The sequence below is a fragment of the Salmo salar genome, chromosome ssa20 (genome assembly GCF_905237065.1).
Source record: "Salmo salar chromosome ssa20, Ssal_v3.1, whole genome shotgun sequence".
NCBI classification, from domain to species: Eukaryota; Metazoa; Chordata; class Actinopteri; order Salmoniformes; family Salmonidae; genus Salmo; species Salmo salar.
In genome coordinates, this window is record NC_059461.1 from 88,871,281 (window position 1) to 88,886,555 (window position 15,275).

Below are 15,275 nucleotides of genomic sequence, written 5' to 3' on the forward strand. Positions count from 1 at the left end.
TCCATCCATCCATCCATCCATCTCTCTCTCTCTCTCTCTCTCTCTCTCTCTCTACTACTCCATCCCATCCATCCATCCATTCTCTCTCTCTCTCTCTCTCTCTCTCTCTCTCTCTCTCCACTGCTCCATCCCATCCATCTCTCTCTCTCTCTCTCTCTCTCTCCACTGCTCCATCCCATCCATTCCTCTCTCTCTCTCCACTGCTCCATCCCATCCATGTCTCTCTCTCTCTACTACTCCATCCCATCCATGTCTCTCTCTCCACTGCTCCATCCCATCCATGCCTCTCTCTCTCTCAACTGCTCCATCCCATCCATGTCTCTCTCTCTCTCTCCACTGCTCCATCCCCTCCATGTCTCTCTCTCTCTCTCCACTGCTCCATCCCATCCATGTCTCTCTCTCTCTCTCCACTGCTCCATCCCATCCATGTCTCTCTCTCTCTCTCTCTCTTCACTGCTCCATCCATCCATCTCTCTCTCTCTCTCTCTCTCTCTCTCTACTACTCCATCCCATCCATCCATCCATCCATCCATCTCTCTCTCTCTCTCTCTCTACTACTCCATCCCATCCATCCATCCATTCTCTCTCTCTCTTTCTCTCTCTCTCTCTCCACTGCTCCATCCCATCCATGTCTCTCTCTCTCTCTCCACTGCTCCATCCCATCCATGTCTCTCTCTCTCCACTGCTCCATCCCATCCATGCCTCTCTCTCTCTCTCCACTGCTCCATCCCCTCCATGTCTCTCTCTCTCTCTTCACTGCTCCATCCCATTCATGTCTCTCTCTCTCTCCACTGCTCCATCCCCTCCATGTCTCTCTCTCTCTTCACTGCTCCATCCCCTCCATGTCTCTCTCTCTCCACTACTCCATCCCATCCATCCATCCATCCATCCATCCATCCATCTCTCTCTCTCTCTCTCTCTCTCTCTCTCTATCTCTCTCCACTGCTCCATCCCATCCATGTCTCTCTCTCTCTCTCCACTGCTCCATCCCATCCATGCCTCTCTCTCTCTCTCCACTGCTCCATCCCCTCCATGTCTCTCTCTCTCTCTCCACTGCTCCATCCCCTCCATGTCTCTCTCTCTCTCTTCACTGCTCCATCCCATTCATGTCTCTCTCTCTCTTCACTGCTCCATCCCCTCCATGTCTCTCTCTCTCCACTACTCCATCCCATCCATCCATCCATCCATCCATCCATCCATCTCTCTCTCTCTCTCTCTCTCTCTCTCTCTCTTCACTGCTCCATCCCATCCAAGTCTCTCTCTCTCTCTCTCTCTCTCTCTCTCTCTCTCTCTCTCTCTCTCTCTCTCCACTGCTCCATCCCATCCATGTCTCTCTCTCTCTCTCTCTTCACTGCTCCATCCCATCCATGTCTCTCTCTCTCTCTCCACTACTCCATCCCATCCATGTCTCTCTCTCTCTCTCCACTGCTCCATCCCCTCCATGTCTCTCTCTCTCTCCACTGCTCCATCCCCTCCATGTCTCTCTCTCTCTCTCCACTGCTCCATCCCATCCATGTCTCTCTCTCTCTCTCCACTGCTCCATCCCATCCATGTCTCTCTCTCTCTCTCTCTCTCTCTCTCTCTCTCTCTCTCTCTCTCCACTGCTCCATCCCATCCATGTCTCTCTCTCTCTCTCTCTCTCCTCCCTCTCCGTCTTCCCGTGCAGAAGAGGATCCTGATAGGGGTTTGCCTCGCTGTCTCTCTGACCATCCTCATCATCTCTCTGGCTGTGGGGCTCAGTTAGGGGAGCCACCGACATCCAGACCTGAGGCTGGGTAACCCCTCTGGGCTGAGAGAGGCCTGGTGGATGGCTCCATGTCGTCCACACTCTGGTCAAGCTTCAACCACCATGGTTAAAAGAAGTTAAATAGTGAAGAGCTGGAACACATAGTTACTGGGCAGACAGGTTCTGTACCCCCGGCACATTGGCTCGGGTACCGGTACCCCCTGTATATAACCTCGTTATTGTGTTACTTTTTTTTTTTAATCATTTTTTACTTTTGTTTATTTGGTAAATAGCGAAGAACACAGGTTCTGCTACTACTTCATGTTGAGGATGGCCACATCCATAGAAACCCCATGGACACTATTGATAGATCTCAATGAAACTACCAACGTCAGGATAGTGGGTTTGATTCCTGGGACCACTCGTACATGAAATGGCCTGGTAGTTGCTTTGTTTTATAAGTGTTAATAACGGCTAAATGCCAGACATTATTGACCTGTCTGTGTCTACATGTCATCACCCTACACGTGTGTCTACATGTCATCACCCTACACGTGTGTCTATATGTCATCACCCTACACGTGTGTCTACATGTCATCACCCTACATGTGTCTACATGTCATCACCCTACACATGTGTCTGCATGTCATCACCCTACACGTGTGTCTACACGTCATCACCCTACACGTGTGTCTACATGTCATCACCCTACACATGTGTCTACACGTCATCACCCTACACGTGTGTCTACATATCATCACCCTACACATGTGTCTACATGTCATCACCCTACACGTGTGTCTACATGTCATCACCCTACACGTGTCTACATGTCATCACCCTACACGTGTGTCTACATGTCATCACCCTACACGTGTGTCTACATGTCATCACCCTACACGTGTGTCTACATGTCATCACCCTACACGTGTGTCTACACGTCATCACCCTACACGTGTGTCTACATGTCATCACCCTACACGTGTCTACATGTCATCACCCTACACGTGTGTCTACATGTCATCACCCTACACGTGTGTCTACATGTCATCACCCTACACGCGCGCGTGTCTACATGTCATCACCCTACACGTGTGTCTACATGTCATCACCCTACACGTGTGTCTACACGTCATCACCCTACACGTGTGTCTACATGTCATCACCCTACACGTGTGTCTACATGTCATCACCCTACACGTGTGTCTGCATGTCATCACCCTACACATGTGTCTACATGTCATCATCCTACACGTGTCTACATGTCATCACCCTACACGTGTGTCTACATGTCATCACCCTACACGTGTGTCTACATGTCATCACCCTACACGTGTGTCTGCATGTCATCACCCTACACGTGTGTCTACATGTCATCACCCTACACGTGTCTACATGTCATCACCCTACACGTGTGTCTACATGTCATCACCCTACACGTGTGTCTACATGTCATCACCCTACACGTGTGTCTACATGTCATCACCCTACACGTGTGTCTACATGTCATCACCCTACACGTGTGTCTACATGTCATCACCCTACACGTGTGTCTGCATGTCATCACCCTACATGTGACCCAGTCATGTTGTATGAGGGCTGCTGTGTTGTTGAAGGAGATGTTTTGAAGGAGATGTTTTGCATGCAGAAGAACTGTGCAGTGTATGAATCATTATCTATGACCACAATGATATAATCAACTACTGGCTGTACTATGTACGATGCATGGCTTCTGTTTTCAGAGAAACCCTGTATTTAAACAGATAATATAGACAAAAGGGGAATGGGACAGAATACAGAATGCAGAATAAAAGAATACAGAATAAAAGAATGCCGAATAAAATAATGCAGAATACAGAATGCAGAATACAGAATAAAATAATACAGAATGCAGAATACAGAATAAAAGAATACAGAATAAAATAATGCAGAATAAAAGAATGCAGAATGCAGAATACAGAATAAAAGAATGCAGAATATAGAATGCAGAATACAGAATAAAAGAATACAGAATACAGAATGCAGAATGTGGAAATTGTTCTACCTGACCTGTAGCACTCCAATACTGTCTGTGAGAATAATCTTAAGTACTGTGTTGTGTTATTAATGACCTGTTGTTTAAGTGTTTTTATCTACAACACATTTTCCTCCTCTCTTCACATGCTGCCTGGGATGTTTATTCCTCTTTTTAAAACGTGCAGAAGAAAATTATGATCATTATTTGCTGTGTGATTCTGGGAATCGTCATTGCTTCTACTATTGGAGGATACCTAGGTATAGCCTGAGACACACACCAAAGGTCATGTCAGGAGCCACACACACACACACACACACACACACAAACACATACAGGTCCACCAGTGGGCCCGTTACCCTGAATACAACACACCCACACGCAAACACATACAGGTCCACCAGTGGGCCCGTTACCCTGAATAGAAAACACACCCACACACAAACACATACAGGTCCACCAGTGGGCCCGTTACCCTGAATAGAAAACACACCCACACACAAACACATACAGGTCCACCAGTGGGCCCGTTACCCTGAATAGAAAACACACCCACACACAAACACATACAGGTCCACCAGTGGGCCCGTTACCCTGAATAGAAAACACACCCACACACAAACACATACAGGTCCACCAGTGGGCCCGTTACCCTGAATAGAAAACACACCCACACACAAACACATACAGGTCCACCAGTGGGCCCGTTACCCTGAATAGAAAACACACCCACACACAAACACATACAGGTCCACCAGTGGGCCCGTTACCCTGAATGCAACATCCTGTGTTCCTCAGCACAAAGCTCATTGTGATCAATTATACACACACCGTGTACAGGACAAAGATGGTCATTTCTGCATGACTTCCTTCTTTTGTAAATGTGTGCGTTTCTGTAAAGTGTTTATCTGAGTGTTGTGAAAGATTTTGAAATGTTTCCAAAATGTATTTTTTTAAACGGGGGAGGAATGTAAGAAACTAATGCTATACATACTAACACATTCCAAACGTCCAAATGTTGTGTTGACACAGTTTTGAAACGTTAATCTATCCTAACAACCCACCACATTTCAGACTTTTCCTGACACGGTTATTTTGATCATCAGTGAATGGTAATAACCCAGGATCTTATTTACTGAAATTCCTTCATTATCTTTATTACCGTAATCTTGTTGTCAGTAGTGTTTCATTTCTACGGTAATTTCTTCATTAGTTATTACTGTATTCTTGTTCTGTGACATAGACATAGACGCAGAAAGAAGACAAATCCCTGCGCTACAGAGACTAATACAGGACATACTTACTAAAATATTTTTTTCCAAAAGTTTTTGGTTTGTTATTATTATTATTATTTACATTTTAGTAATTTAGCAGACGCTCTTATCCAGAGTGACTTACAGTAGTGAATACATTTCATAAAAATTTTTTTTCCCGTACTGGTCCCCCGTGGGAATCAAACCCACAACCCTGGCTTTGCAAACACCATTCTCTACCAACTGAGCCACATGGGACCATTATTATGATTTTTCAGAGGGTGCTGCAGCAGCCTCAGCGCCCATACTTCCCGCTGCTGGACACAGACTTGACTATTACATTACATATATTACACATGTTATGTCATATATAATATAATAATATATAATATTAATATAATATTATGTCATATGTAATATAATCATATCATATATGAATATAATAGTATGTCATATAATCTTATAACTTAATCATATTTAATATTAATTTAATATTATGTAATATGTAAATATTATATTATGTGTAATAATGATGAGGTCAGTAAACCTGGACATTCTGCCCCTCTCACTGGGTTCCATAGACCCTAACTCACAACACTGGGTTCCATTGACTCTAACTCACAACACTGGGTTCCATAGACCCTAACTCACAACACTGGGTTCCATAGACCCTAACTCACAACACTGGGTTCCATAGACTCTAACACATAACACTGGGTTCCATAGACTCTAACTCACAACACTGGGTTCCATAGACCCTAACTCACAACACTGGGTTCCATAGACCCTAACTCACAACACTGGGTTCCATAGACTCTAACACATAACACTGGGTTCCATAGACTCTAACTCACAACACTGGGTTCCATAGACCCTAACTCACAACACTGGGTTCCATAGACCCTAACTCACAACACTGGGTTCCATTGACCCTAACTCATAACACTGGGTTCCATAGACCCTAACTCACAACACTGGGTTCCATAGACCCTAACTCATAACACTGGGTTCCATTGACCCTAACTCATAACACTGGGTTCCATTGACCCTAACTCATAACACTGGGTTCCATAGACCCTAACTCACAACACTGGGTTCCATAGACCCTAACTCACAACACTGGGTTCCATAGACCCTAACTCACAACACTGGGTTCCATAGACCCTAACTCACAACACTGGGTTCCATAGACTCTAACTCACAACACTGGGTTCCATAGACTCTAACTCATAACACTGGGTTCCATAGACCCTAACTCACAACACTGGGTTCCATAGACCCTAACTCACAACACTGGGTTCCATAGACCCTAACTCACAACACTGGGTTCCATAGACCCTAACTCACAACACTGGGTTCCATAGACTCTAACACATAACACTGGGTTCCATAGACTCTAACTCACAACACTGGGTTCCATAGACCCTAACTCACAACACTGGGTTCCATAGACCCTAACTCATAACACTGGGTTCCATAGACCCTAACTCATAACACTGGCATGGTTTATTTCAAGATACAGTGACGTGTGTGTTCTATGGAAAACTAAAGAGGAAAAGGATGTGGGTTTGGTCGTTGCTCATGAGCAGTGGTGGAAAAAGAACCCAATTGTCATACTTGAGTAAAAGAAAAGATATACCTGAATAGAAAATGACTCAACTAAAAGTGAAAGTCACCCAGTAAAATACTACTTGAGGAAAAGTCTAAAAGTATTTGGTTTTAAATGTACTTAAGTATCAAAAGTATAAATCATTTAAAATGTCTTATATTAAACAAACCAGACGACACGATATTCTTGTTGTTTATTTATGGATAGCCATGGGCACACTCCAACACTTAGACATCATTTACTAACAAAGTATTTGTGTTTAGTGAGTCTGCCAGATCAGAGGCAGTAGGGATGACCAGGGATGTTCTCTGTTTAGTGAGTCCTCCAGATCAGAGGCAGTAGGGATGACCAGGGATGTTCTCTGTTTAGTGAGTCCGCCAGATCAGAGGCAGTAGGGATGACCAGGGATGTTCTCTTGATAAGTTTGTGAATTAGACAATATTCCTGTCCTGCTAAGCATTAAACATGTAACGAGAATTTTTGGGTTTCAGGGAAAATGCAAGGAGTAAAAAGTACATTTTCTTTAGGAATGTAGTGGAGTAAAAGTTGTCAAAAATATAAATAGTAAAGTACAGATACCCCCCAAAAAACTTACTTAAGTAGCACTTAAAGTATTTTTACTTAAGTACTTTACACCACTGCTCGTGATATTGCCCCATGCAGCGCCTGGTAAGGAGTCAGTATTTTTTCATTTGTTATTTTTATTATGTCACATCCTATTCTAGAAGGTCAAGACCCTCATTTTAACTATCAACATCACAGTATCCCATAATGCCTTACCTACTGTACAATACTGCCTGCTGAATTCCAGTGTTGTGTTTGTGTTTGTGTGTGTGTGTGTGAGAGAGAGAGCATTTTGATGTCTGAACCAATGTTTTTTGTGTACAAAGTGTATATGTTTTGTCTGAGAAATAGCATCTACCACTGCCAATGATTGTAAATATGCTGTTAAGATGGAGTCTAGATGGTTGGTCTCTATTTGTTCTGCTCTGTGAACCCTGTTATTTTATCTTCCTGTTCAACTGCATTTTAGCTTTAACAAAAAGGCTGGGATTCATTCAAACCCACCATAGCAATGTTTAGGCAATGTCTTTATTTACAACGTTAATCTGGTGTACACACTTCTAATTGTGAAAAGTGAAAGCATACCTGTGAAGGAGAGGGGAGGGGTCGACCTGCTAGTAGCTGTATGTTTTTATACAGTACCCAAGACCAATCAGAGTTTATTTGACCATTTAGAGAGAAAAAAAAGCTACTGGGTAAATATTGCAATATGGGTTTGATTGAATTGAGCCCCTAGGTATTTTGTCCTACCGTGCTACTCAGTTCTGTTTTGGTTGGTCTGTGAGGGAGAAAATAGATCACAAACAAACCACAACCGTGATGCCTACTCAACGTGTTGCCTTTGTGTTGTGATGCGGTGTTTTGCTTTTGTTACTTCCATTATTAAGTAAAGTTTGTCTGTACGTAATCTTTGTGATGCCTCTCTTTTTTTCCTTAGTCTTAGACCCATTGCACATGCCCACTCACCACATATCCACCAGACAGATGTCCGATCAGCATTTTATTGATATTTGATACAGTTGTCAGTGGTCGTAACTAGCAAAGGATCATGGCCGATGTAGTCTTTTTTTTCATCCTGCCTGAAAGTCAACTGGGAGAGTCCTCATAGCCTGCCGGACGTGATTGGTCTGTGTCAGTACAACTGGGAGAGTCTTCATAGCCTGCCGGCCCGTGATTGGTCTGTGTCAGTACAACTGGGAGAGTCCTCATAGCCTGCCGGCCCGTGATTGGTCTGTGTCAGTACAACTGGGAGAGTCCTCATAGCCTGCCGGCCCATGATTGGTCTGTGTCAGTACAACTGGGAGAGTCCTCATAGCCTGCCGGCCCGTGATTGGTCTGTGTCAGTACAACTGGGAGAGTCCTCATAGCCTGCCGGCCCGTGATTGGTCTGTGTCAGTACAACTGGGAGAGTCCTCATAGCCTGCCGGCCCGTGATTGGTCTGTGTCAGTACAACTAGGAGAGTCTTCATAGCCTGCCGGCACGTGATTGGTCTGTGTCAGTACAACTGGGAGAGTCCTCATAGCCTGCCGGCCCGTGATTGGTCTGTGTCAGTACAACTGGGAGAGTCCTCATAGCCTGCCGGCCCGTGATTGGTCTGTGTCAGTACAACTAGGAGAGTCTTCATAGCCTGCCGGCCCGTGATTGGTCTGTGTCAGTACAACTGGGAGAGTCCTCATAGCCTGCCGGCCCGTGATTGGTCTGTGTCAGTACAACTGGGAGAGTCCTCATAGCCTGCCGGCCCGTGATTGGTCTGTGTCAGTACAACTGGGAGAGTCTTCATAGCCTGCCGGCCCGTGATTGGTGTCAGCGTGTAGTCCTGTGTGACGACACATGTAGTAGTCAGAATGGATCACAATTTAATGAAATATCTCGATTTGTAGCAAACTTTAAAATAAATCACTGTGGGGATCGAACACCATCATAATAAACACATTTAGAGCCCAAAACGTTTGTCTAAAAAATAATTGTTTGGCCATTCTGGCGATCATTATTTTTCACAGGCTTTCTAGGGCAGACCACAGCTTTAGGCACTGCTAGCTTGCTATGCAGTAGCCGACTAGCAGAGCTCTTGACTTCACGCTCCAGACCGGACACTGGAGGCCTGTACCTAACTAGCTAGCTATTCGTGGATGCCAAAAGACGCAGCTAGCTAGACTCGGGAGCTCATGGGCACACAGGCTACAGTAGCCAACTGGTCAGACATGATTACACTATGGGCAACAATGACTCACGACTAGTTAATTTTCAGACAAATATGTTCAACCCATAGTTATTTTACCACTGCATTTAGGAGGATAGATAAATTACTGAATTGTAGCTAGCTAGCTCACTGGGCAGAAAGTAGCCACTACTAGCCAACAAATCATGGCTAGTAGTGGCTATCCTTTGATACATTTGGGTTAACAAGTAGTGGACTACCATAATGTATTTGGTGATTGTGAAGAGACCTTTGGTGGCATGTCTGTGGGGTCTGTATGCGTGTCAGAGCTGTGTGTTAGTAGTTTATACAGACACCTCGGTCCATTCAGCATGACAACACTTACCATAACAAGTAGTGATGAAGTCAATCTCTCCTCCACTTTGAGCCAGGAGAGATTGACATGCATATTATTAATGCTAGCTCTCCGTGTACATTTAAGGGCCAGTCGTGACCACACGACTGAACAGTAGTCCAGGTGTGACAAAACTAGGGCCTGTTCGACCTGCCTTGTTGATAGTGTTGTTAAGAAGGCAGAGTAAGACTTTATTATGGACAGAATTCTCCCCATCTTAGCTAATGTTGCATCAACATGTTTTGAACATGACAGTTTACAATCCAGGGTTACTCCAAGCAGTTTAGTTACCTCAACTTGCTCAATTTCCACATTATTTATTGCAAGATTTAGTTGAGGTTTAGGGTTTAAGTGAATGATTTGTCCCAAATACAATGCTTTTAGTTTTTGAAATGTTTAGGACTAATTTCTTCCTTGCCACCCAGTCTGAAATTAACTGCAGCTCTTCGTTAAGTGTTACAGTGATTTCACTCGCTGTAGTAGCTGACGTGTAAAGTGTTGAGTCATCCGCATACATAGACTCAAAGCCAGTGGCATGTCATTAGTAAAGATTGAAAAACGTAAGGGGCCTAGACAGCTGCCCTGGGGAATTCCTGATTATACCTGGATTATGTTGGCGAGGCTTCCATTAAAAGAACACCTGTGTTGTGTTAGACAGGTAACTCTTTATCCACAATATAGCAGGGTGCGTAAAGCCTTAACACATACACTACCGTTCAAAAGTTTGGGGTCCCTTAGAAATGCCCTTGTTTTTGAAAGAAAAGCACATTTTTGTCCATTAAAATGACATCAAATTGATCAGAAATACAGTGTAGACATTGTTAATGTTGGGGCGGCAGGTAGCCTAGTGGTTAGAGCATTGCAACCAGAAGGTTGCAAGATTGAATCCCCGAGCTGACACGGTAAAGATCTGTTGTTCTGCCCCTGAACAAGGCAGTTAACCCACTGTTCCTAGGCTGTCATTGAAAATAAGAATTTGTTCTTAACTGACTTGCCTAGTTAAATAAAGGTAAAACTAAACAAAAATTGTTGTAAATGACTATTGTAGCTGGATTTTTAATAGAATATCTACATAGGCGTACAGGGACCCATTATCAGCAACCATCACTCCTGTGTTCCAATGGCACATTGTGTTAGCTAATCGAAGTTTATCATTTTAAAAGGCAATTTGATCATTTTAAAATTATGTTAACACAACTGAAAACTGTTGTTCTGATTAAAGAAGCAATAAAACTGTCCCTTCACAGAACAGCGCAAACTGGCTGAATATAAAGAGGAATGGGAGGCCCCGGTGCACAACTGAGCTAGAGGACAAGTACATTGGAGTGTCTAGTTTGAGAAACAGATGCCTTACAAGTCCTCAACTGGCAGATTCATTCATTAAATAGTACCCGCAAAACACCAGTCTCAACGTTAACAGTGAAGAGGTGACTCCGGGATGCTGGCCTTCTAGGCAGAGTTGCAAAGAAAAAGCCATATCTCAGACTGGCCAATAAAAATAAACGATTAAGATGGGCAAAAGAACACAGACACTGAACAGAGGAACTCTGCTTGGCTCCAAGAAGCTAGGGACTTTAATGCAGGGAAACTTAAATTAGTTTTACCAGATTTGTATCAGCATGTTAAATGTGCAACCAGAGGGAAAACAACTCTGAACCACCTTTAGTCCACACACAGAGACGCATACAAAGCTCTCCCTTGCCCTGCATTTGGCAAATCTGACCATAATTCTATCCTCCTGATTCCTGCTTACAAGCTAAAATGAAAGCAGCAAGCACCAGTGACTAGATCAATAAAAAAAGTGGTCAGATGAAGCAGATGCTAAGCTACAGGACTGTTTTGCTAGCACAGACTGGAATATGTTCCGGGATTCCTCCGATGGCATTGAGGAGTACACCACATCAGTCATTGGCTTCATCAATAAGTACATCAATGACGTCATCCCCACAGTGACCGTACGTACATACCCCAACCAGAAGCCTTGTATTATAGGCAACATCGGCACTAAGCTAAAGGCTAGAGCTGCCACTTTCAAGGAGCGGGACTCTAATTTTTTATAAGAAATCCCGCTATGCCCTCCGACGAACCATCAAACCGGCAAAGCGTCAATACAGGACTAAGATCGAATCGTACTACGCCGGCTCTGACGCTCGTTGGATGTGGCAGGGCTTGCAAACCATTACAGACTACAAAGGGAAGCACAGCCGAGAGCTGCCCAGTGACACGAGCCTACCAGACGAGCTAAACTACTTCTATGCTCGCTTCGAGGTAAATAACACTGAAACATGCATGAGAGCAAAAGCTGTTCCGGAAGGCTGTGTGATCACGCTCTCCGAAGCCGATGTGAGATAAAGACATTTATACAGGTCAACAAGGCCTCAGGGCAGATTACCAGGACATGTACTGCGAGCATGCGCTGACCAACTGGCAAGTGTTTTCACTGACATTTTCAACCTCTCCCTGTCCGAGTCTGTAATACCAACATGTTTTAAGCAGACCACCATAGTGCCTGTGCCCAAGAACACTAAGGTAGTGTTAATGTGGTAGTGCTAAGGTAATCCGGAGACAGGTGTTTTCTCCATCTCCTTAAGCGATCATCCTCTAATTCCACTGATTTCAAAACTCGGTCCTCCAGAAAGTAGAGAGCAACACTTATGCAGTTCTATTAAGCAATATATATTTTTTAATAAGCTGCGTTAGACAGGATTACCTACACATCCTGAGCAGCTCAAATAGACAGAAGCGTGCTATATGGCAGACCAATCTGAACCAATCAAATGTTATTTGTCACATGCGCCAAATACAACAGGTGTAGACATTACAGTGAAATGCTTACTTACAAGCCCTTAACCAACAATGCAGTTTTAAGAAAATACCCCAAAAAAAGTAAGAGATAAGAATTACAAATAGTTAAAGAGCAGCAGTAAATAACAATACTGATGCTATATACAGGGGGTACCAGTACAGAGTCAATGTGCGGGGGCACCGGTTATTATTGTATTGAGGTAATATGTACATGTAGGTACTGTTATTAAAGTGACTATGCATACATAATAGCAGAGAGTAGCAGCAGTGGGGGAGAGGGGGGGCAATGCAAATAGTCTGGGTAGCCATTTGTTTAGATGTTCAGGAGTCTTATGGCTTGGGGGTAGAAGCTGTTTAGAAGTCTCTTGGACCTTGACTTGGCGCTCCGGTACCACTTGCCGCGCGGTAGCAGAGAGAACAGTCTATGACTAGGGTGGCTGGACTCCTGGATGGCAGGTAGCTTGGCCCCGGTGATGTACTGGGCCGTACGCAATACCCTCTGTAGTGCCTTGCGGTCGGAGGCTGAGCAGTTTCCATACCAGGCAGTGATGCAACCAGTCAGGATGCTCTCAATGGTACAGCTGTAAAACCTTTTGAGGATCTGAGGACCCATGCCAAATCTTTTCAGGCTGCTGAGGGGGAATTTGTTCTTAACTGACTTGGTTGAATAAAACAAATACGCTATATATACAGAAGTATGTGGACACCCCTTCAAATTAGTGAATTTGGCTATTTCAGCCACACCCGTTGCTGACTAGTGTATAGAACCGAGCACACAGCCATGCAATCTCCATAGACAAACATTGTCTAACTCTACAGATAGCACAACACCCACAATAACAACTGCTAAAAAAATATATATGTGACCAATACAATTTGATTCGAAAAGTCATAGTCAATCGATCAATAATATCATAATACTTTTAGCAAACATTTTTATCATTAATTTAAAATCTGTAGAAACTATGAGAATAGAAAGGTTCAGAACTTTTGTGAAAAATCACAGCACAGGTGAAAAATATGAGGCAAAAATGGATGCTGTTAAGAGATAGATGGGGGGGGGTTGAGAGGAGCTGAAGGGTGGGATTAAAAACTACACGATAACTAATGTACACAGCTGTCCCTGTGAAGTGGAAACGTCTACTGTAGAAGCAACAACGGCTCAGCCCCGAAGTGGTAGGCCACAAACGCTCACAGAACGAGACCGCCGAGTGCTGAAGCATGTAGCAAATAAATACTGTCTGTCCTAGGTTGCAACACTCACTACTGAGTTTCAAACTGCCTCTGGAAGCAACGTCAGCACAATAACTGTTCGTTGGGACCTTCATGAAATGGGTTTTCATGGCCGAGCAGCCGCACACAAGCCTAATATCACCATGCAAAATCCCAAGCGTCGACCGGAGTGGTGTGAAGCTCACCGCCATTGGACTTTGGAGCAGTGGAAACGCATTCTCTGGAGTGATGAATCACGCTTCACCGTCTGGCAGTCCTACGGACTAATCTGGGTTTGGCGGATGCCAAGAGAAAGCTAACTCTAAAGTTTGGTGGAGCAGGAATAATGGTCTGGGAAAGTTTATCATGGTTCGGGCCCCTTAGTTCCACTGAAGGGAAATCTTAATGCTACAGCATACACTTACATTCTAGACGATTCTGTGCTTCCAACTTTGTGACAACAGTTTTGGGAAGGCCCTTTACTGTTTCAGCATGACAATGCCCCTGTGCACAAAGAAAAGTATATACAGAAATGGTTTGTAGAAATCGGTGTGGAAGAACTTGACTGGCCTCTGCAGAGACCTGACCTCAACCCCATCAAACACCTTTGGGATGAATTGGAAGATGATTTTTACTCGGCGGTCCCATTCTGTGAGCTTGTGTGATCTACCACTTCGCGGCTGAGTTGTTGTTGCTCCTAAATGTTTCTACTTCACAGTAACAGCACTTATAGTTGACCGGGCAGCTCTAGCAGGGCCGAAATCTGACAAACTGACTTGTTGGAAAGGTGGCATGCTATCAAGAGGCCACGTTTGACCGAGATATTTGTGTGTACGCGTTGATATGTAGGCTACGTGTGCCTTTTTAAAAATGTAGTTCTGTCCTTGAGCTGTTCTTGTCTATTGATGTTCTGTATTATGTAATTCTGTATTATGTTTTGTGTGGACCCCAGGAAGAGTAGCTGTTGCTTTTGCAACAGCTAATGGGGATCCTAATTTGGAGATCGCATGGATGTGTGCTCGATTTTATACACCTGTTTATACACCTGGCTGAAATAGCCAAATCCACTCATTTGAATGGGTGTCCACGTACCTTTGGTCATGTAGTGTATTTTAGCAAATTGTGTAACATATTTTTATTCATTTAGCTTTTATTTTGTTGTACTATTTTATTCACTTAATTACTTTTTGATTGGTGAACCTGCAAGTCAGAATTTCATGGCTGTCACATCCTGACCATAGAAAGCTTTTGTTTTCTATGGTAGAGTAGGTCAGGGCGTGACGGGCTTTTGTCTAGTTTATATTTTCTATATTGTGTGGGTCTAGTTTCTGTATTTCTATGTTGTTTTTTTGGGGGGGATGATCTCCAATTAGAGGCAGCTGGTCATCGTCGTCTCTAATTGGGGATCATATTTAAGTTGTTGTTTTTCCCACTAGGGTTTGTGGGAGATTATTTTGAGTTAGTGTATGTTGCACCTCTTCGTCACGGTTTGTTGTTTTGTTTATTAGTTTATTTTGTATGTCCTGCATAGTTTCACAG

At 43.9% G+C, this 15,275-nt stretch overlaps 1 protein-coding gene across 3 annotated transcripts in view; it reads left to right on the top strand.

The window, feature by feature from the left end:
- The window catches only part of LOC106581510 (syntaxin-1A), a 233,176-nt gene extending 225,103 nt beyond the window's left edge, over positions 1-8,073 (top strand). For 2 of the 3 annotated variants that reach the window (XM_045704086.1, XM_045704084.1), the window contains one exon: positions 1,667-8,073. In XM_045704086.1, the coding sequence (XP_045560042.1) occupies positions 1,667-1,744 (78 nt within the window). In that variant the 3' untranslated portion in view covers positions 1,745-8,073. The remainder of the gene's footprint in view (positions 1-1,666) is intronic. The other variant, XM_045704085.1, reaches the window with a different exon arrangement.
- The last annotated feature ends 7,202 nt before the right edge of the window (positions 8,074-15,275 follow it).